This window comes from Lipophrys pholis (assembly GCF_963383615.2).
Source record: "Lipophrys pholis genome assembly, chromosome: 3".
Classification (NCBI taxonomy): Eukaryota; Metazoa; Chordata; class Actinopteri; order Blenniiformes; family Blenniidae; genus Lipophrys; species Lipophrys pholis.
Window position 1 is genome coordinate 32600497 of NC_137627.1, and position 23235 is coordinate 32623731.

Here is a 23235-nt window from a genome sequence, read left to right on the forward strand (position 1 = left end):
GCAACAGGCATGTCAACATGTCAGCACCTAATGGAGGAATTTATTTACACCATTAGGCATTTGATTGTTGCTTTTAAAAACCATTAAGGATACCAATGACAAACTCACATGGGCCTATTTTTTTTCCTGAATAAATGAGAGATGAATTAGATGGGAAGTGAACTTACGGAGCGGTCCGACTGGAATGATGATAGGGTTTGAAAACATGATGGAGAGAGATGGAAAATTAATGAGGTGGATGAAACGCTGGGCTACAAAACAAAAAAGCATCACATGAAAAAAAAAGAAAAGAAAGAAAAAGAACTCCCGATTACAAAAAAGGAGTGAATAGAAAACTGCTCAGCTCGGATTTCATTTACACTGATAAAAGCATTAGTGGATGAAGTCGTCTGAGACTATTTAAACCAAGACACAGTCAGCGTGGAGAGAAAAAAAGGGCACGGAGAGAGAGAGAGGCGGGGAGAGAGGAAGGGAGATAAAGAAACAGGAAGAGAGAGGGAGAGTCATGTCTTATTAATACTGAGACTGCTCTCTGGCAGTGAGTTAAAGCACACATCTACCAAACATCTGTCAAATGGCGTAATCCATACGGTTTAGCATAAGCTGCTGGCAGCGCCGCTGGACAGGGAGCCAGGGAAACGCACTGATATAAAAACACATTGCTTTTGGCCGCGACGTGAGAACAGGCTCTGTGTGACGCTGTTGCCATGTGACCTTGCTCTACCTTTTAAAACATGGGTTCAGATCGAGAGCTTCTTCTTCTTCTTTTTTTAATGCATGCCTAAGTATGTCTGTGTGCGCTCATATGCAATATGCATGATGTTGTTTTCTTACCGTGGACCTGCAACATGGCCGAGGCCTCCGTCTTGCCCACACTGTTCTCAGACGTGCAGGTATACGTCCCTTCATCCTGCTCCTTCACGCTGAACAAACGCAGGCTGTTGCCGTTGCGGATTTCGAACCTGGGAGGGTAAAATAGGAGATAATGAAAGCTCTCACACAGGAACACAGAGAAAAGAAAAAAAAGAAAAAAAATCACCATACTTATCGGCGGAAAGCGAAAAAGGCAGAACAAGATAATGTCATTTCTTTTCTTGTCAATCAACCTGTTGCGAGAATTTTTTATATATTTTTTTCAATCAGGTGACATTATCTGGAAACAAGTGGAACAGTGTGTCTTATCTTGGATGTTGTATCCAGTTCCAGGGAAATTCTTCAAACACAATCAATTTGAAGCGCCCATGACTACTTTTACTTTATTTTTTCAAACAAAAACAACATTTTATGTCTTTACAGTGCAAAAGAAGATCATTTAAAATCAACAAGCGCAAACAGACTTTGGATACTTCAGCATCTGTGAAAGGCACACAGTGGAGGAAATGATGTTAATTCACTTATTTTGAGGATCATAAGCAACAGAAAGACGAGACATTTGAATTACAAGATGAAAGTAGAAGATGAAAGACAAACAATCACATGACGTTTTCAACCTTGCAATTATCTGTTGACAAAGTGAACAAACAAACTGTCACACCATGTTGTAGCGGCTTGTGCAGCTGGTCAGACTCTTCAATACCTACATTAAATGATAAGGTCTCTAATCAATGCTTTATATGGAAGCGCATTTGCTCCCACAACAAACCTTAAATCTCACTAAAAAGATAAACATCCCCAGACAAGATTTCCACAGCAATCGCCAAGTTTAATTTAAGACTTTTGAAGACATTTTTATTACCACATAAAATCTAATTTACCATCTGTTTCACGCTCACAGCAGAAAAGGTGTAATAAGTTTTTAGAAGAAGCAGATGCAGAAGATATACATGCACTGATTAAATCACATTTTATCTGTCAAGCCTAGGCATAAATTTTATGACAATTCTTTTAAGTAATTAAAGGCTTATAAATGCTTTATGTATGGTTGAAGGCCAGCAGAACGTTAGTTTGAGATTGATCTTTTGTGGCTTTTGAAGAAAACTACGTTTTCACCCCCTCTTTCTCAGAGACCTGTTAAGAAGTCAAAAATACACCTCGTCTGCATCTTTTAAACTTGCTATTTTTAGACATTTTATGGGATTTGAAAACAGCCTCAAACAATAGTTGAGGTCAAACCATCATACCTTCGTTGCGACTACAGTTTTTTTTTTTTGATAAAAGTGCAGTAAACTCAGTTTTGCAATTGCATTTGTACTTAAGTTTATTTCAGTTACAAGATGCTTTTGTTTCTTGTAGGTTTCCTACATGTATTTATGTCTTTAAGCTAGCGCAGGAAGTCAATATACTTCAAACGAACCTCCTTGTTGGCTTGAAGCCCCGTTTCCACAACGATTCAAGTGAAAACGCATCCTTTCTGCATTTTTCACTTCAGAAAAGTTTCATGTTTCCAAAGCAACATTTTGAAAACAATGTCAGTTTACATGACAACTGCAAAAACGCTGAACCTGATGTAGTTTTCATTTAGGGCCACTAGTGGGTGCTGTTGTTTGTTTTTGTAATGATGACTGTCGGCTATAAAACTACCAAGTCCCAGGAGAAAATGGACTGAGAGTCGTGACACTGGAGAAAAACTTTGTTTATATTGTTCATCTACTGAGCATGTGGAGAAAAACTATTTACTATGCTGTAAAGTAGCAGCATCTCTGCCGTATACACAGACACAGAGTCTGACTGTTTTTAAAAAGTTGTGATTTACCCCGTTTACGCAAATACGGAGCGTTTTCAAAAAGGTCCACCTTTGGAGACGTACTCAAAATGTTTGCTTTGTTAGTGGCTCTGACCTTCATTATCTTGTAAAGGGACACCCAAAAACACAATGAAAGGTTTGCCTTTTCACTTGAAAACGTTGGTGTGTAAACCGGACCAGAGCAGACGTGTGTTTATTGTAATTACTTCACCGACTTCTCAACGAGAAACAAGGAACATTTGTTAAAGAAACATGAAACGAAAGTCTGCTTTTTTTTTTTAGATAGCAGCTCTGCTCTGCCAGAAATTAGAAAAAGACACCTTCCACTAACTGTTAATTTACACTTTTTTGATGAACTTTGCACATATAATCAAACAACACATTCAGTGTGATCCTGAACGGAGCTGAACTACCTTGTTTGTAGCTGCATGTTTACTGCAGAGGCCCCAGTACATCTGCACCGCGGCCTTAGAGCTACATCATGTCTCTATAGAAACATTCAAGAATGTCTATTAAATGTCTGTCACGATGTGTTCACACTATGTTTGTTTCACTTTCGCCCATAAACACTGACCTCAAGCAAAAAGCTGTAGACACAGAGGGTGTTAGATACTTTTACAACACATAATACGCCACAAAACCTTCCTAACTTCACCTGCATTTCTTTGTGTCGGGCTAAACAACGTTTGTGGGATTATTGTTGATTTAGTAGCAGCCGCTGAGAGATCATAAAAGCATCTTTCATGGTTTTGAAGGCTGGTACATCTTATGTGTGCTTTGTTTAGATGTTTTTTTGTTGGGTTTTTTTGTCCGTGATGCATTGGTACTTCAGAAAAACAGCAGAGCGACTCTGGAAGTGGTCCAGGACCTGATGTTTGAGGGGCTCTCTGTCAGTTTTGTTTAGTGTGCACCCAGGTTTGGAAAACAGTATTATTCAAACAAACCAGAGCAACTGCGGCCAGGTTTAGTTCCCCTGAACTGAACCTGCAAGGTGTGGACACTCCTCTACTCTGAAGTTGGTTTCCATTGGACGGCTTGTGTAAAACAACAATCTGTTAAGGACTGATTTCTGTTTTTAGCAGATCTTGTCTTGTTTGGTCATCAGATCTTTATTCTTGTGTTTTAACTAGTGTTGTTAAATAACTGAAATGTTTAATCAGATTAATCACAATGTTGCTGATTATTATCATTACTCCATGTTAATACATTTATTTTGACAGCCCGAGTTTTAACATCCTTGAGATATTCTTCCAGCCTCATCTTAGGTTGTGGATTCATTTTTCTGGTTTATCTGTGTCTAGTCTGCAATGTGTACTAACTGTCCTCCTGTTTCAGGTCTTCTCTTTGTTCTGTTTCCTTTGCGCTGATTTCAGCTGCCCTGAGGTGACCATAGTTTGATTTTCTAATAGAAAAAAACAAAAACTTTGCAACACTGGAAATAATACACAAAGTTCACTCAATATGCATAACAACAAAGAAAAAAAACTGCAGTATTCTGTGTGAATTTAAATAAATGCTTAATGGTCTCTTGATTGAAACATTGAAAATAAAACAGGCAGCAAAGGACGTTTGTTCACCCTGAACCTTTGTCATGACCTGCACTTTTAGAACTGTTGTGCAAACTTGTGGTTATGTAACGACGTCAGAGCCGGACCCCCTGTGATTTCTGACGCCACGCATACCAAAGGGAGTCTTGGAACCCAGGTTTGGGTTTGATCTGGATTCTTTCACTGCTTCAGGCTGGTCTGTTCCCTTTGAATACCTCACCCTGCAGTTTTATCCAACATCAGAGGTTGGCAGTTCGGTTCCTTGAAGGCCACGGTCCTTACATGTTTTCAGCGTCTTCCTGATAAGACTCAGGTCCCAGGACATCCCATCTACCCATTAAAAAAAAAAGGAGCAAGAGCTTTGCAGGAATTAATGATCGTTGGATGAATGTGTGTGTGCTTTTCTTTATTAGTTTGGCTGAACTGACAGGAGATATTGTTGTTGCTGTATTGTGGATCAATTCATGCATGCCTAAAAACCCTTCGCCTTTCTGACTTTCGCTGTTGTCTGTTCACAATCGAGTCCTTGAGAGAACACATCACAATGCATGTGCATGAATTTACTAAACAAATACAATAAAGTCCATCCATCTTCTGCATGATGCTCACAAAGGGTTGCAGGGTGCTGCAGATCCCAGCGGAATATGAGCGGAATATGAGCGAAAGCAGAGGAAAACAGCGGACGGGTCACCAGTCCACCACAGGACAAACACATTCATACTGAAGGGCAATTTAGAAAACAAGTCAACTTTTGGACTCGGATTCAGACCCACAACCTTTTTATTACTACATGGTCTGCCACTCTATATTGCTTCAATCATCATCATTGCCGACACTAGATGGTGCCTTGTGCTTCCTGTAGGTACAAATGAGTCGAAAACCCAAATTATTTCCTCCGATTTTTGAGATTTTGGGATTTTGGGATTTCCATAATATGTCAATTAAAATGATTGCTGCTTGTAACATAAGGCTTTCAAGTGGAGACGTAAAACATTTGTTGTGTTTTGGGTGTCCGTTTATACGACAACCGTGCTGGGAACTTTTTGAAAATGGCTTAGACACAGTTGAAACCCGTGAAAAATTTAACTTTTCTGAAAAGCAGCTACTGTCCATGGACACCATGCTTCAGATGGACAGTAACAACAATAATTGCTCCCAGAGTGTCATAACTCCCATTGTTAATGTTTATAGCATATCGTTTTCTTGCTGCATTTGTGTGTGGTTTCATTACAAAACAAACTAGTGGCCCTACATGAAAAGTACATACATTCTACAGAAACGCGCATCGTTTTCATTACGTTTCTGCGTTAACGCAAAACCTTTCTGGACCGGAAAAACAAACAATGTGTTTTCACTTGAAGCAACTAAAATTTATAAATTTTACTGTTTGCATTGAGCTATGGATCAAATTAACAATCCCATTCAACTTGTGATTCATTTAACACAAAATCCAATAACATAATATACGTATTATTGTAATAAAAATATTGGCTGTGAAAGAAACTAATTTATTTAGTAAAAATTTGCGAAATGTTTAAAAAAATGTATCATTTAAATGGATTTATTTAATAGGCTTAACTAAAAGTGCATTACAATGAGTTTAAATAACCCAGGACGATTCAGCCCACTAATGAATCCTCGTTTCCATTAATGTATTTATATTAGTAGACTAATACTAAGGCATGAATTAATGAGCAGTTACTCTGCATATGTTTTCTGGGTCACGAGCTCTGAAAGCTCTCAGTCGGCCTTGGTGAGTGTGCATCAGCGCGCTGCCTTTTCATTGGTCCTGCTTCAAGTCTGTCATGCTCACCTCCCACGGGGAAGCTCGCCTTCCTCCCGCCGCCATCGCACAGTCGGGGCGGGATCCCCGTGGACTTCGCACAGGAAGTCCACCGTCTCTTCCTCCATCACCACCTGGTTCACTGGCCTCCGGACCAACACGGGGCGCTCTGCAGAGCGGAGGGAAAACAGCTTTGATCACGTACGGATTCACGCTCCTCCAAGACGACTGGCGCATGCATTCAGCGTGTTTTGCTCACCGTATACCACCAGCTCTGCAGGATCGCTGTCCCTCTCTCCGACCATATTAGTGCCCACGCAAACGTACATGCCAGCATCGCTCTTCCTGGTGTGAGAGATCATCAGTTTGCCCCCACGCATCTGAAAAACAGCACGATGACGGCACGGTTAATCCTAAAAATCTCCTGAATAAAGACACCAAATTGACAGAACCCACTGCTGTCACAGGCTTTAATGCAAAACAGCACATTTGGAAAATGCTCTGCAAAAAAACAAAACATTAATCCTCCACGTTCGAAGCACCGTAAAAGCTATTGTGGGATATTTATTGTAAGAGGTGGTTTACTGTGCATGTCAATAGGATGTTATGCACATAATCTTATACTTTGACTTATGTAAAGATTGCAGTGAATGCTTAGAACTTAAAAATGGAAAAAAAGAACAGTATTTCTCTCCCACTGCAGACAGACACAACTTTAATGATCAGGACAAACCCTTTGAGGTTAAACCTTTAGCATTTAAGAGAAGTCAACATATGCAAAACCACGATTGCGTAATATGTCAGGTTCTGACATCCCATAATCACAAAAACAGTTATATTTCATTTCATTACTTTATATTTTTCTGTCTTGTTGTTTTGTTTTCTTCTTCCCGTCTGCCAACGACTTTAAACTGATCTGCATAAAAATGCAAAAATAAAGTTTGATTGATTGACTTCAACAATCACAGACTGTGTCCAGATGTTGGCTTTTATACACTTGAGAACAAAAGCAGTGAAGTGACAGCCAACTCAAAGATATTTCTCGGTCCGTAGCATCCTGACAAGTCTGCATTCACATCCATTGAAACTATTGTCAGTTTGAATCGGTTCCTCTCCCACTTTGTGCCGCGGAGTTCTGTTGAATCTTGCAACATTTATAGATCCCAAGAACACGAGTACAAAACACAGAGATTCTATGGTACATTTATAAACACTATTGTGCTTTTGTTAGGCAAACCCCCAAAAAGAAAAAGAAAAAGAAATGCACATACATTGAATAGTTTATTATAATCCAGTGTAAAAAACTTGCAGATAAACCAGTGATAAACACTTTTTATGTTTGATTACAGCTGAGTGATGCATTGTAGCCTTTAGTGAGTGTATTGTGTTTCGCTGTGGACTATTTTCAGCTGTGTGTTCATACACATTTAATGCACCAGTAAGTATTTGCATCAGCAAGGTGCATGTGGGCCGGAGGCGCAGAAGAATAACAATAAAGACATTATTCATTACTCGCCTTGGTTCATTGTTGGCTTTGAAGATTTCACTTTTATTGTTGACGAGAAACGTATAGAAAAAAAACCTGGTGTTGTCATTAAAATCACCCGACGTCGGAGGTGAGGCAGGTCCCGGAGGAGACTATATGTTTTCAACACATCAAATACAGGAATATATTGACGTAATATTGTAATATCATGACGATGTGCAAAGAGTCTGATTTCAGTCATTTGTCACTAAAATAACAATAATCTAAAGAAATTATCACTGAATGTATGCTCTTAAAAATGAAATAATCTGAAACTACACAAGATGTATTTATTTTGTGCATTTGTTCGTTTAATATACTGCATATTACAATGGGTAATTAGAAATTTCCACAACACTTCAATAAATCCTGGTCGAGGTTTAGCTCATGATTAGTAGTTTACTTCACAGGTATTAAAAAAAAAAACAATATCGAGAGAAACCAAACATACAATCGATCTGCAGAGAGAGCAAAAGAACAGTCGAAATGTATTTACTATATTAGTTCGCTAACTAAATTTAATTTGGCCACAGACATTCAGCCAGATATGACTAGATTATTGTATGTGATTTATAATCATTAATTTTGTGATTTGGGGACTCCAGAAGACCACGCACCAAAACCAGAAAGAAAACTGAGATCCACCACCCAAAACCCTTAAAACTGACATAATAATTAGTTTTTCAATATCTATGTGTGTTTTTAATCTGCGGCATGCTGGTGTGTTCTGCCTACGATCGCAGAGCAAAACAATTAAAATAGTTACGATGAGTTACTCTGACCAGCTCTCCAAACGACTGAGCAGTCGATACGGGGTGAACTCACAGAGATGCGATCATCCTTGGTGCTGACGCGCGCGTTGTTGCGCTTCCAGGACACGGTGGGCTCGGGGTGGCCACGTGGAGGCACGCACTCCAGCACGGCGGGCTCACCAGCAGCCACCACCACGTCGCTCGGGGCCTGCCGGAAATCATCTCTCAGGACTGAGAAGAAAACACAAAGAAATCTAATTAGGTTCGGAGGCCCGGGCCTGCCTGATGTGTTTAAAACAAAGTCTGGAAATCGGAACCCACAGATCAGCGAGCAGAAGCGCAGACGCACGGTAAAGTCACCGAGGGGAGCGCAATTTGTCCTGGAAATGATTCACGCTGCTCTTTCCATGAACCATCTTTTTTCTTTTTTTTTTTTTTTTGCTGAGGGTGGGCTGAAAATGAGCTCATTGAAAGAGTCGATGATGGCGTTCGCGAGTGCACGACTGCTTCAAATCCCCAGAAATGTCTTTGTTACAGTGTGCTTGGTTTTAATGTTTTCCCCAGCCTGCGTCCTGCTCCGCTGTCTCTCCTGTCGGAGCAGATGAATAATGCACATCTCTCAGTCCAACATGGAGTAAACAAATAACAGCGCATTCATAATTTAGACTATGTGTGAGAGAGAAAAAATGGCCTCTGCATTAATGAAAGCGCCGTCTCTGACTCAAATCTGCTATCTCACCAATGTGCAGCGGAGCTCCAAGTCCAGCAGAATCAGCGCTGGAGCAGCAAAAAGCTGGCCTGCGTGGTTCCGACCCTGAACTGAGCTGCAGCCACCCGGCGGATGCCAACGCCGTGAGAAGTTTGACACGGCGACCTTTGATATCTTCTAATCTTTGGCTGTGACTGACAGATGAAAGCCTCAGAGTGAACTGTGAACCGAGATTTCATAACGCCTCAAACAACGGAAAAGAACACTCAACACTCCAGAGTCGACAGGCTCACATTCCCAAACACAAAGGTTTAAATCATTATATATATTATAATCAATATGGACCACATCCGGTAAAAAACTTTCCTTTTTTTCCTCGACTAAAATATAGTATTCCAACACAATCAATCAGTACAGTTTCCCTTTACACTTTCATGAATATTTAAGCATCTTTCACAGATACAAAGATGAAAGATCCTCTGCTTTTCTGCCAATCTACAATCTGTGGCAGCGAACTAAACATTAACCCCACGTTCACCCCTCTCCGTCAGCGGGGTCCAGTGTTCAGAGGGTGGCAATGCATCCTTTTCTAGTCGTTCCAAAAACCAAACATTTCTGAGAGCACATGTTCAGCGGCGAGCTGCACACAAACACTAGCTGGAAAAGCACTTTACTCTACGATGGAGGCGTCATCCTGAGAGTTATCCGCACACATTAAAGGTTAATAGTACATTATCTTGTGGAAGGTTACATTAGAAACAAGCCAACATATTTGCGTTTAATGGCTCTGTATTTGCATCTGGCGCACAGTGAAGGAGCAGTTAGCGATGTAAGAATATCCCCGATTCAAGGAGGCTTTTTCTGTGCAGAGGTCGCATGTTTTCTCCGGTTTCCTCCCGCAGTGGAAAGACATGTGTTTGAGGTCAATCGGTGGCTCTAAAAGTCTCATAGACATGTCTCAGTCTCTCTGCGTTTGCTGGATGCATGGTACTATACAGGCAGACCTGCTTATTATGAGAAATTATATATGTCAGAATCATGAGTTATTCTTTCAATGTATTTGGAAATCAAACCACTTTTTACAAACAAGTTTAGATCCTGTTGACAGCAAATGTTTATGTGTCTCCTTCTCACATTATAGAGATGTCAACACTGCAACAATTATCTCCATAGATAGTGAGGGGACAACAATCCTGTTAAAACAACAACTGTAATAATAGCCTCTTTTCAAAACTGTCAAGGCCATCCTATGTGATATAAGAAAAACATCAAGGCAGGCAAATACTGATGAGAACACAAACAATGGAAATAGTCGACAATGTGTGAAAGCAGAGTGACGTGCCAGTGACAGAGGGGAGGGGGAGATTATGTGGCGTAAGCCCGTCTGAACAGGTGGGCTTTAAGACGGGTTTCGAAGGTAAGTCGAGATGTCGGATGTCCTGTGAGAGTGTTTTCCCAAAGTCTGAGAACAGAAGGGATAAAAGATTTCAAGCCCCCGGTGGACAGATGGGCTGACAGAGCAGAGATCATGATGATATAATGTGACTGACTTTGATGAAAACACCATTTATTCATGACTCATCCTCCTATTGACATATTTGGCAGCACATAATTAACCAGTTCTTTCCTTGTTGACATCATTTAACACTGTGCTGAAGGTATTTTTTCCATGCAAACTTGTGTCTGATCACTTGAGCAATTTATTCGTTCTCAGATGTGCATCAGCTTTCAACCCAGACAAAGGAAGCAACCAGCAGGATGGCTCAGGTGAAAATAAGCTGCAACACGTTAAAGAAAACTTTCTTTTATGAGGCAGATGAGATGGCAAGAAGATGTCGATGATGAAGAGGTTTTAACACATTACTAGCACGTTACAAACTACCAAAAGAATTTACATTTTTGGATTTATTTTAAAAAAGATGACATGTAATCCATAGAAATAGTTAGCATGGATCAACAGTTGAGTTATATGCAGCTTTGGCCTGAATTGTGCGTCATCATATGATTATTGTGTAGTTTTGCTGCAGATTACAAATGTTGAGAACTGGGCAGGACCAATAGATGGCAGCCGGCTGTATCGGGGGGATTTTGGCAGATTGGACTGATTTCTGAACTGTTCATTTCAACTCAACGCATGAAAACATGAATGAAAAGAGAAGCTATATTGTGTGAGTCCATAGTGAGAATATATTCAAGATTCTTCTGATTGATAAAAAAAAATCAAGTGTGATATTAAAGAAACACTGAGTATACCTGCCTGTGTAAATACACAAACTGTTGTAATCTGACTCAGTCTTCAGTGACATCTCTGTAATCCGGCCTAAATCGACTTGCACCTCTTACTTTCTCAGCCAATTACTCTGAGTAAACAAGTAAATCTGTGGCACATCATTTATCCAGTGATTAGCCTCCTGGGTCGGCCCTGGCCTTTAATACAGCGTCACTGTTCAGATCCACCGGGTCACTTCATATCACTTCAACACGTCTTTCTGAAGACGGATAATCTCATCTCTCACTCGTGTTTGAAAGGCATAGATGTAATTGGATAAACTAAGATACATACTCCGAAACTTGGTGACACAGCAGAGTGAATATCTGTCTGGATGTGGTTTCCATTTGTAACTCAATCCGTGATTGAACTGAATCTTTTGAAATTAAGGAGAAGTTTGCCCTCTTTACCGAGCGGGACATTTGAGACGAATGCTCCTAACCTCTTTGACATTATTAAATTTCTCATTACAGCCGCGGTGATATTTCAATGATTATTCACAGTCAAAGTAATACATCGCGGAGAAGGTGACTGTGTGTCTACAGAGCAGACGGTGATATGTATATCATCCACATTTGGCACTGAGAGGAGAAGTGCATCACGGAGAAAATCCACACAAAATACCACAGCTCAGGAGCCTTCGCAGGAGTAATAGCAAAGACATGGGTGGACTAGAACCGATAACGGAGCTCACACTCCTGCCAAAAGTCTGTTCACCAAATCAGCTGGATCAGCCAGACCCTGTCCACTTGGCTGCCTGCATCAAATACTGTGCAAAGCTGAAGGGCTAATTGAAAGCGCTGCATTATTTTTAGACCTCGGTCTGTGAGGCCTGGTTAGATGGGCGCGCAGAGACCTTTGTTTCACTGCCATGGTGACTGGAGTGAAAAAGTTATGGGCAGGGAGCTAATCCCTGAACTCGCACACAGACAACCCACGCACATGCACACACACCAACACACACACCTTTAGCACTTGATTCCCGGAGTCCCCGGGCACAGACTCTCAGAAAAGTGGGACATTTTGAGCGGTTGAAACACACGCCAGAGAGCAGAATATATTCCTGACATCACTACCCGCAAACACGCTGCAGCACAACCTCGGAAATGTTCTTTGAAGCTGCGTTCCGAGTTAATGTGATCCTTCCCCTTCTCTGACTTAAAAGCCTGCCGTGCCAAACAGCGTTTCCCACGGATGTTTGTACGTGACGACGATCCAACCACAGCATCAAGCCCATCTCCTCAGAAACAGAGGCCAGCTGACTGTCCCGAGGGGCCGACGTCCCCAACTTAACTCCTCAGACAGAACACGACTGCTGCCAAGTAATCTCCTCGAGCAACTCCGGACTCGGACGGGCGGCATGGCTGCTGCAGGGCAGCTGAGATTTTACCCTTTCTCTGCAGACAATGCCAAGATGACTTTAGATCATCATCATTATTATTATTATTATTATTATTATTATTATTATTATTATTATTATTATTATTATTATTATTATTATTATTATTATTATTATTGTTGTTGTTGTTATTATCATTAATGATATTATGGTTATTATTATTGTTGTTATTATTAATGATATTATGGTTATTATTATTATTATTATTATTATTATTATTATTATTATTATTATTATTATTATTATTATTATTATTATTTTGTAACGCCCATTCATTTCTAAGACTTAAATATTTCAGGGATATACAGATTATGAGATTAAAAATCCTGGAGAATATTCATCACTTGAATTTTTAAGTGATATTTATCTGTGTGATATAGTGTTCAGCGGAGGAAGCTAAACACAGCAAGAGAGGCCATCTGTTAGTGTATTTGGAAAAATGAACATTGAGAGAGAAAGAGATTAATCATGTGAGAGAGGCTCGGCATTGCACTTCACACTCTACCTTTACATGCAAAAGGGTCTGATCAACAGCACACGTTCAGTTTAAATACGGTTCCAACAACCTGAGGGGGACAGACGAGGGGACGGCGGGTGAGGGGAGCAGACGGAGCCGACAGCGCCGAGTGGGCAGAAGCGCCAGCGCACACCGGACTCCGTGTTTTGTTCATGGTTGACAGGTAAGAGAGCAAACAGAAAGGTTAAAGGCCGGAGGCGGAGCACATTTCTTAGGGGCCGAGACGAGTCGCTGCCTTGGCTTGGACTGTCCTCTTATTTTAGAGTGCAGTAAACCCGTTAGGGAGGTGGCCTAATCCCATTGCCATGATGCTGGCCTGTCATAGCTAATGGAGCTTTTTCCTACAGAGAAGACAGATCGGTTTAATCCACCCATTGTCTGATTGTGTTGATGGGGGATGAGAAGGCAGTCCAGGCCACACAGCCTTTATGAAAAAGTCCCTGTCATAAATTCCTCCACTTTCCACCACTGCAATGATGTTTCAATTACCAGCAGACACGGAGACAACACTTTGCAGAATGACGGAGCCTTGACAGCTCCTATAGCGGCACTGCAAATATATACTGAAATTTATCTTTCAGCAAACCCAAATACTGATAGGAAGGCCCCCATCCATCAGGGTTAACGTGTACCTGCAGCCTGTGAAGAGAGAATACAAAGCAGAAGAAGCCGAGAAACAAGCACAACTTTGATTCCTTTTTAATCCCTCATCAGGAGTAAGAGGAACATCTGGCTCTGAAGCCTGTTAAGCAAGTTTTATTTTTTATTTGTCCTACTTTATTCTAATCCTGCTGCGCCATGTGATCATCTCTTCGCTGGGAAAGACAGACACACACATTCATGGTTTTGAAACAGAGGGTACTATTGTTTTTCCCTCCCTTTTGTTCTCTTTTGAAACCATAAAAACCCTCAGTTTGGAGGAATAGAGGAATAGAGTTCTGTCTACTCCCACCATCTCATTATTCAGTTAAAAAAAAAAAGTCAGTCGAGTCAGCCGGTTACTGGTAGCCCACAGTAAAAACAAAAGAGAAAAGGACAGAATAATGACCGCTGCTGGCATTCCTGAGCAACACAAGTTCCTCATCACAAAAAGAGAGCGAAAACGGCCGTACAAAGAAAAACACAGCTTATGGACCTCGGGGTGCAGGAACACATTTAAGCATAAGAAAAACATTACTTAAACTGGAAATGTGCAGCAAATAGGGACAGCCCGCACTAAACAAAGAAGTCTAATCTGTGTTTCTGAATCATTTTGAGGAATTACAGTACGTTTTGCCAAAAAGCTCATGACTCAGACGTGAAGTCAGCATTCATTAAAGCTCCTCAGGACTGCAGCGTTTTAGCAATCTTACAAGTTTATTAGAAGCTACATTGTGCTGCAACATTTCATATGCTTATGGTCGGGATTATGGCAGACGGACAGCGGTTTAAAACATCCAGTGAAACTGTTGCATCCTTCAGCAGGCAATAAACAAACAAACAAAGAAAAATGTTTAAAAATAGAAAATAGGACCCGTGCAGGCAGCCTGTCCAGGGTGTCGAAGCTGTAGAGGAGTGCAGCATGAGAATGGGAAAACAGTGTGAACATGCTGTATGTGAACTTTTCAAATGGTGGACATCATGATGTTATTGTGTAATATGTGTTATTGCATGCGAGGATGAGATTATGTTGTGTAAAATCTGATAATGCAAAAAGCAAGAGTCTGACAATTATTGCTTTGGTGCAGCAATTTGATCATCATGTCATTGTCTGATGCATTTCTATTGATTACTAGTAACTGCAGCTCATAGTAGTCGTCATGCTTTGCAAATTAACACAGGTTGACAATGGCCGAACTCTCGCTTTATGAAAGACCACGTTTAAGCCTTTTTCCCATCACTTCCTGTCACAGTTATTAGCATGACCTCCACTTACCCGCTATACAGCGTCTCCACTTTCGCTCAGATGTGGAAACCTGTCACACTGAAATAGATTTGAGTTGAACACAAAGAAACAGAAGGCTGATGTGGAGATGAAGCTACAGATAGAAAATGTAAGCGTGCAAAGAAATTGCACAGTTCACATTTCCATCAGAAATGATGCTTGAAGAGGACGACCCCCCCCCCCCCCCCACCACCTCCCCCACCCCAAGAAAAAGCATCGAGGCTATAAGTGCACTTTTATCAAGACATGTCGTATTAATCCTCAAAGCTTAATCCAATTAAGATATGGGATGTAGTGTTCAAACATCAGAAATATTGCTAAAAGATGACGAATGAAGAATGCTGCTTGGTGAACACGGAGAATAATTTAAAAGAGGTGTGTGTATGTAAGACAACCTCTGGATCCAAAGTGAGTCCAGCATGGATGTAGATCTCAGTGCCACCCAAACACTTTCACCTGCCACAACAGCCAACAAAGCACTTTTTTTATTTCTGGGATTCTTTGCACATTGGGTGGTCCGTGGCACACGCTCTGTTTTCCGCTGACACTGTACTCAACCGATAAGACTCCACTGTGTTTCTACGACACGAACATCCAAACCAAGGCAAACCCAATAATCAACATAGAAAGAAGACAAACTCTGGTCAGGGGCAACTCGGTCAACAGAGGCTCGACAGGCTGGGCAATGCAGACACAGCGAGGTTTGATGTTTCAAAATAAAATTATGCATCAATTCTGAGTGCATGCATTACTTCAGAAACTTGTTTGACTCTGATGAAGGAAACGCTCTCTTTCACTTTTTTCTTAAAGTGACCCTCACACCCCACTGTTGTTTAACAATACAAAGGTTCACGCACAGACCATTAATCTGACTGTGGCGCAGTTATGATGCAAGTTATGATACAAGCACCAACCAGACGATACCGTATGAGCAAGAAACTTAAAAATTGATTTGACTCTTAGAGAACAAAACTTGCAGTAATACTGTACAAGAGGGCAACAATATTACAACTCTTATAATTTAATACTGTTAAAAAGGTCAGCAAGCTGATTATTATTGTGCTGCTGTGCTGAAAAGTTCACTACAAATCTGAGCACGAGTGAGACGTCATGTAACAAGAATTAGCCGAAACGAAGAAGTCCGATGTGATCTGCAGATTTCTCAACACGCTGCGCAGCTCAGTGGAAGAAAAAAACTGTTTATTTAATGATTCTGGCTGAAGCATTGCGCGTGGCACGCTGCTGATATGAAAAGCCTTAGTCACGCCGTCCAACACATTGTGCCTCGTTCACTGGCAATAAACGAGTAATTAATGTGGCTAAAACCAGGTTAGTGCCTCCACTGCGGTGCCCACATTGAGCCGCAGCCACAACAGTCCAACAGATGCATCGGTATTAATTACTGCTCGGTGGGAGTTTAAATCTCTTCCTCCACCCACCTGTTGTTCCTCAGACCCCCCCCCCCCCACCCACCCCCCCACCCCCACCCCCCGAACACACACACACACACGCACGCACGCACGCACGCACGCACGCACACACACACACACACACACACACACACCTCCCTGCCAGAGCTAATTGGGTCAGTATTTACCCCACAGTCAGCACAACCTCACACAGAACAGGGTGGGTGAGGGGGTGGGGTGGCTGGCTGGCGTGGGGGGGGCGCTTTAAGACCACCACCATGCTGTCTTAACATATGCCCTGGCAAGCTGCAGGCGGCGAGATTAGAACAAAACAGGCACGTATTAATACCGTTAGTCACTCGGTGCCTGTAGGTGAATCATCCCTCCTCTAACATGACGGTACAGTAATCTGCAGCCGCACACAAAGATAAGAGTCATTGTCAACCATTTCAAAAGAGGCAGCGCGAACATATATATAGATATAAAATATATAACTCGACCCCCAGCATGGATATCTGCATTAGCTGTAGCTGCTTTTGGATCCGAATATATAATATATCTGATGCCACTAGTCCCTATTTTTGGACATGAGCTGGATGAGGTTGGCCAACCATGAGCGCGCGCACACACACACACACACACACACACACACACACACACACACACACACACACACACACACACACACACACACACACACACACACACACACACACACACACACACACACACACACACACACACACACACACACACTAGAAAGAAAGCTCAACATGGTGGAAGATAAGGTCATGTGGTTTTTTTAACGAGAACTATTCAACCTTGCTAATCTGTAATGGTTCGTTCGCCTAATCAGCCCACTGACTAATACATTCACTTGTGCCAAGGCGAGGCACGTTTCAGCCACAGGGCCGAGCCACGCTGGCACACTTCTGAAGGACAGGAGACAGTATGTCCTGGAACAAGAAGGGGCAGTAAGACGATCAGCGTATCTTAACCGAGCTCTGATTGGCTCCAGCAATCCCGAGACCCTCAGCTGGACCAACTGGTTTGTAAAGATGTTTGGATGGATAAATAAAACGCTGCGTTGTGATGAAAAAGTTAGTGCTCATATGTTCTCCAGTTTGATTTGAGCCCTTTGTGTTTCATCAACAAGATCAATTTGGGCTAAAACGACGTCAAGAAATTGATTGTGTGTGTGTCTGCAGCCTCTATGACCAAAACAGCCACTTTACCCATTTTTCTACCAAATCAAATTTGTTAGGAGCCCCAATGTTTAACCTGGCAGATGTTTCATGACTCCAATATAGAGCACTGGACATGTTTCTATATAGTCGTTTATAGGTATTTTTTTTCAAGCCATTTTTACTCGTTTCAGCCATTTCCGTCATTGTGCTTGATTTCACTTGTATTTTTCCTTATTCAAGAGATTTACTCTGTATAGCTCTTTTATCAATGTGACCTATTTTAACTGCTTTGATTCTTAGTCTTTTTGCTTATTTGTTTGTTTTCATATTTGGACTCGTTTTTGTAGTTTCCTTTCAGCTGTTTTATGTTTTTTCTTTTCGAAATTTTGTCTGTTCTCCCTTTTTTGTGCACTTTTGAAGTATTTCATAATTGTTTGATATTGAAGCCAGTTTAGCTGTTTTAGCTTCTTTTTTTTTTTGCTGTTGGCATTTTTAGCCATAAAATTAGTCCTTGTGAAAAATAGCACCATGTGCAAATAAAATAGAAATAAGATAAATATTTACTTTAAGCATTACACATATAAATCTATACAGGAAGTCATTACAGAGGAGCAAAAGAGCCACATGCGGCTGTAGAGCCGCAGGTTGCAGACCTCTGATCTATGTATTTGCTCTTTGATGGACTGGTGGCCTGCCCATGGTGCACCCTGCCTTTGATCCAGTTTATGAGATTGGCTTCATCCCTCCTCAACACTAAGTTGGATTAGCCGTTATAGAGGCTGGATGGATGAATAAAAGAAGGCTACACACACGCTGGTAATGCTGCTGATGCAGAGTGAAGATGACTTTCAGCCGATGTTACGTTTGCCCTTCACATGTCGATTCCAGTGTAACTGTTGGTTTCTTAATTTTCAGTCTGATGAAGCAGTCAATGTTTATTTCCTGTTGTCTACTGTGAAAATAAACTATACGGATATCATTGACTCCAGTTTCTCACAACAGAAGTTTTTGTTTCCGATCAGATGGAAGAAGACGGTTATAGACAACTGGAAATCACATTTTAGAACATTTCTGACAAAACTTTACATCAAGAAAAAATAGACGTATGGCTAAAAGACTAATGAGTAACTGTTTAAATCAATTGATGCCCTGCAGCTTTAGTTCTTAAAATGCTCATGAACTTCTAGCTTGGGCCAATTTTCTACTTAATCTTCTCAAAAAGACTTTCAGAAGTGCATGTTTGCCGTTTTTGTGGCTCCTGTGGCAGTTTGGCTCAAACTAACTAACAGTAAACAGAAGTTGTTGAGTTACAGCTCAATTTACTGTTTACGTTTATTCACACTTACTGAGTTATGAGGGAAGAATAACCTAAAGTGAGCTTTTTGCTCACATGTTCTCTGTTTGTGCAACTTCTTCTTGTTCCTGCACATCACGATAGCCGAGATGAAGGGCCAGAAAAGTTAACACTTTGTTTAACTTCAGGTCTGAGGGGAGCGGCAGCCGATTCCATGTGACACTGGGTGCAAGGCAGGGCGCAACCTCAACTGGTAGCCAGACCTTCACAGAGCAAACACAGAGACAGACAGGCACACAGACTCCAGGCAGCAATTTTAAAAAAATCACTAACATACTTTTTTTTTTTTTGCTTTAAAAGAATGAACCGAAGCACTTTTTGAGATGACAATAAATAAATAAATAAAAAGATGAATGGACTGCTCTTTTATAGCACATTTTCAAATCACTGTGCAATCTTAGCTGCCCTTTGACACTGAAGGCTCAATTGGCAGCAATTTGATGTTCTTGCAATGTGGACAGGATGAGTCGGGCGATTGAACCACCAATCCTGGGATTGGAATACAACCTGCTTTATCAAGTGAGCCAAACCCCCCAATAACACCTGAAATCCAAACAGAGATGGAATTGACAAGAAAAACACAGAAGTCATAGCTACTGTAAGAGGAGACAAGTACCAGTGTTACACAGTCAAACACATTTTGTTTTTAATGAATAAAAAGCTATAATTAGGTGTGAACATCTTGATGGTTGGACGTGTGAATATGTGCATTGAATAAAGAGAACTAAGGTGTAAATGAGGACCTGTGGGCGTGAGAGTGAGAGAGAGAGTGAGAGTGAGAGCGATGAATGAGTGAGTGAGGGGCATGATCACCTCCAGAGGAAAAACAGACTCATGATGTGCCAGCACTTGTCAACCTGGATGTTATTATTGGGAGACTTGTGCTAGAAAGAGGCAGTAGGGGGCATGAAGCACGAGCCTCTCACTGCTTTTCACTTCAACAACAATCCTCCTGAAGTCAGTCTGACTTTCTGGGTTTGACCAAAAGTCGCTGTCAAGAAAGGAGCTTCTTGTAAAATCCCTGTAGTGAACAGCACAGCCGAACAGATCTATTGTGACAAACAAAACAGTTTGAGATTCAAAAGTGTTTAGTTTTTTTAAGGAAGTAACAGGAAGCTCTCATTTTTGATACAGAGTCGAGCCCCAATGTTTATGATGAGTATACCATTTATGCAAAAAATTCTCTCCCGTGTACAGTAAAACTGTGTCAAGGATTGCTATGGTTGAAAAAAAACACACCAAAAAACCCAACTGGACTGGTTATACTGTATCTTAGACAGAAAAAAAAAACTTCTTTTGATAAGGATACAAAAAATATCTATATTTACTTAATGTGAAGCATCGACTACATGCCAGCTGCTCCACTTTCTATAGACGGGATGTACGGCGTGAAATGAGAACAGACGCCAAAGTACAAAAAAAGAAAAAGCAAGCTTACGGAGCATGTCAGAGAGCTGTAATCATATTCATGTAGTTTATTTACATATTTATAGTTTGCTAAATTAGACAGCTAAGTGTCACATGCCTAAATATGTTTAAATATACTGAACTGACTCTTGTGAAAGTGCAATCACACACACACACACACACACACACACACACACACACACACACACACAAAGCCAGCGATAAACTGCATCACTGTCAAGGCTGAAGCCTAAAATTAGCAGAGAATCCACAGGACATTACTCTCCACCTACACCACCATCTTTCAGGGGTTGCTTCCCACAGTCCGGTTGTTTGATGTCATTATTTTTAAGCACAGCCAGCTCTCCAATGGCTCTCCAAAAAAAAGCTGCCAGACGACAGCAAAAAGATCTAGGACACACCATTTGTTTACACACATCAAGATCTAATGGAAATACACACACACACACACACACACACACACACACACACACACACACACACACACACACACACACACACACACACACACACACACACACACACACACACACACACACACACACACACACACACACACACACTTCTAAGGACAATGATGAGCAATAAGTCAAAGTCTTACTGGCAACTTCCAGGGAAGCGTTGCGACTAATGGCCTCCCCCAGGTAGTTGCGTGCCACACAAGTGTAGACGCCCTCGTCCGGTTTGCTGCGCCGCCCGTGCACGATGCGCAGGAAGAAGAGGGAGCCGCTGGGCAGCAGCATGCGGTGGGAACGGGGGTCGTCTTTGTCGGTCTCCACCCGCTCGCCATCTTTGTACCACTCGATGCTGGGAGCGGGGCGGCCCTCCGCCTTGCAGTTGAGGGTGGCGGGCTCCCCCTTGGAGACGATCAGATCTGAGGGGTCCTCCACAATCCGAGGTGAGCTGTCTTCAAACCGCGCTCGCGACCCTGTGAGGCGGAGATGAATACAGATGTTATCAACCTCTCTGGCCACCCTTCACCAGAACATATAATCTCTTTGTGAGAGGACAAGACAGAAGAAAAAGAAATATCTCTCATCACAGGTGCCAGATACATTTGTGTGAAGCAAAGCATCAAATCATTGGTAATCTTACTTTTGAAGGTTGACTCTCAATCCCAAAGACGCCACATTTTCTCATAACAACAACAACCTCTGTATTTTTCAGCTAAATAAAAAAAAAGAAGAAGAAATTTGACTTCCATTTGCTCGTCCTCCATTTTGAGGACAGTAAAACACAGCCTGCAGCGTGCGGAGAGTGCACAGTATTTTACTGAAGCCACCACCTGCTCCGAGGGTGCAATCACCCGTGTGATGTGGTAATGGTCAATCTCTGTGTCACTCAGGATTGTTGGAGATGTAGCGATGATAGTTGGCGGCAAGCTGAGAATAAGACCTGCAAAGATGCTTTGCATTTACACGGGGAAGAAGACCCAACTTGGGGAGAAAAAAAAAAATGAGCGAGGCGGAGAGATATAGATAACTCCTAATCCGTCTCTCTGGGGATCCATTACAATGTTCGTTTGACTGTGAGGGAAAGGCACACTGCTTCAGGACCTCCAAGGTAAGCTTTTAGAGCACGACCAAATGTCTCCAACAATGTGGGTACAGTTAGAGAAATGAATAATTCAAAATGCTGCTGCTTTTAGTTTGGTTCTGAGGAACAGATGGTCCTTCGCTTAAAAAAAAAAAAGAAGAAAAAAAAGAAGAAAGAAATTTAAAAAATGAAAAGAAAATGAAATGGTCACTGTGCCACTGATTATCATGCTGCTCTGTCTGGGGCATTATTTCCAGCACATAATCTAGACTGCATGAAAATCCTCCCATTATTATTGCGGAGGAGCAGTCAGGAGTAACCTGATGGCACACATGCTGCTACTACATTACACTTAAATCAGGGGCATCCAGATAAACCCTTCAGTTTTTCAGCTATAAGCAGATTTATGTCTTTTTCGTGAACTGATTTGATCCGCGCGGGGCCAGGAGTTGCCATCATGGCATAAACCTGAAGTAAACATCTAAAGAGCGATCTGCCAGCTCTCAGCTAACACCCCTGGGTCACAAACCAGGACAGCTGAATACACTAATGCAGGGTGTGGATGAAAACACTAACCCGGCCGTTAAAACACTACAGCTCCTCCCGTCATCCTCCTGATGCTCAAACACACTGAAAAGAGAGCAAGTGTAAATCATTCCATGCTTTGCTTGCCAAATAATCCTTAAAGATACCAGAATGTGTTGCTCTTTAGATTATAGTTCATCACATCTGTGCAGTTTGTGTGACAGTGCAAGTGAGTACATATTGACATATTTGACCGTGTTTTGTCCACAGAAGTATTTGGATAAAGAGTATCTCTGCAGTCCAGTCGTGTCCCGGTGCTGAACCACATTTTTTAAGCACGCAAAAGGATTTCAAATCCCAGCCCGTGTAATACAGTTACATCACTCAGAGCTTCCTTCCTCTTCAGTGATAACTGGATTTTATCACCCAAATAAATGCTGGGAGAGGGAAAGTTGACTGAGTTCTTGGAACGTTTTAGTGTTGCCTGTCCAGAAGTTTATGTACTTGAAAATATAGATTGAAAAAACTGACTTGGAGCAGTTGACTTCCTATTACTACAGTAAAACTGAGGAACACATCAAGTGGGAACAATCTTTTTCTTCTTCTTCATCATTTTAGTTAAAATTCAAGATTCCATGTTTACAAACACAAACTAAATGGAAATCAACAATATAGGATCTCAAGATAT

At 41.5% G+C, this 23235-nt stretch overlaps 1 protein-coding gene across 2 annotated transcripts in view; it reads right to left on the bottom strand.

Moving 5' to 3' along the window:
• Positions 1–23235, bottom strand: part of LOC308107967 (roundabout homolog 2) — an 87381-nt gene that overhangs the window by 48933 nt on the left and 15213 nt on the right. For both annotated transcript variants that reach the window (XM_080460601.1, XM_080460600.1), the window contains exons 2-6: positions 21088–21414; positions 8364–8521; positions 6273–6393; positions 6044–6182; positions 835–962 (exon numbers count right to left, since the gene is read on the bottom strand). In XM_080460601.1, coding sequence (XP_080316727.1) covers positions 835–962; positions 6044–6182; positions 6273–6393; positions 8364–8521; positions 21088–21414 — 873 coding nt within the window. The remainder of the gene's footprint in view (positions 1–834; positions 963–6043; positions 6183–6272; positions 6394–8363; positions 8522–21087; positions 21415–23235) is intronic.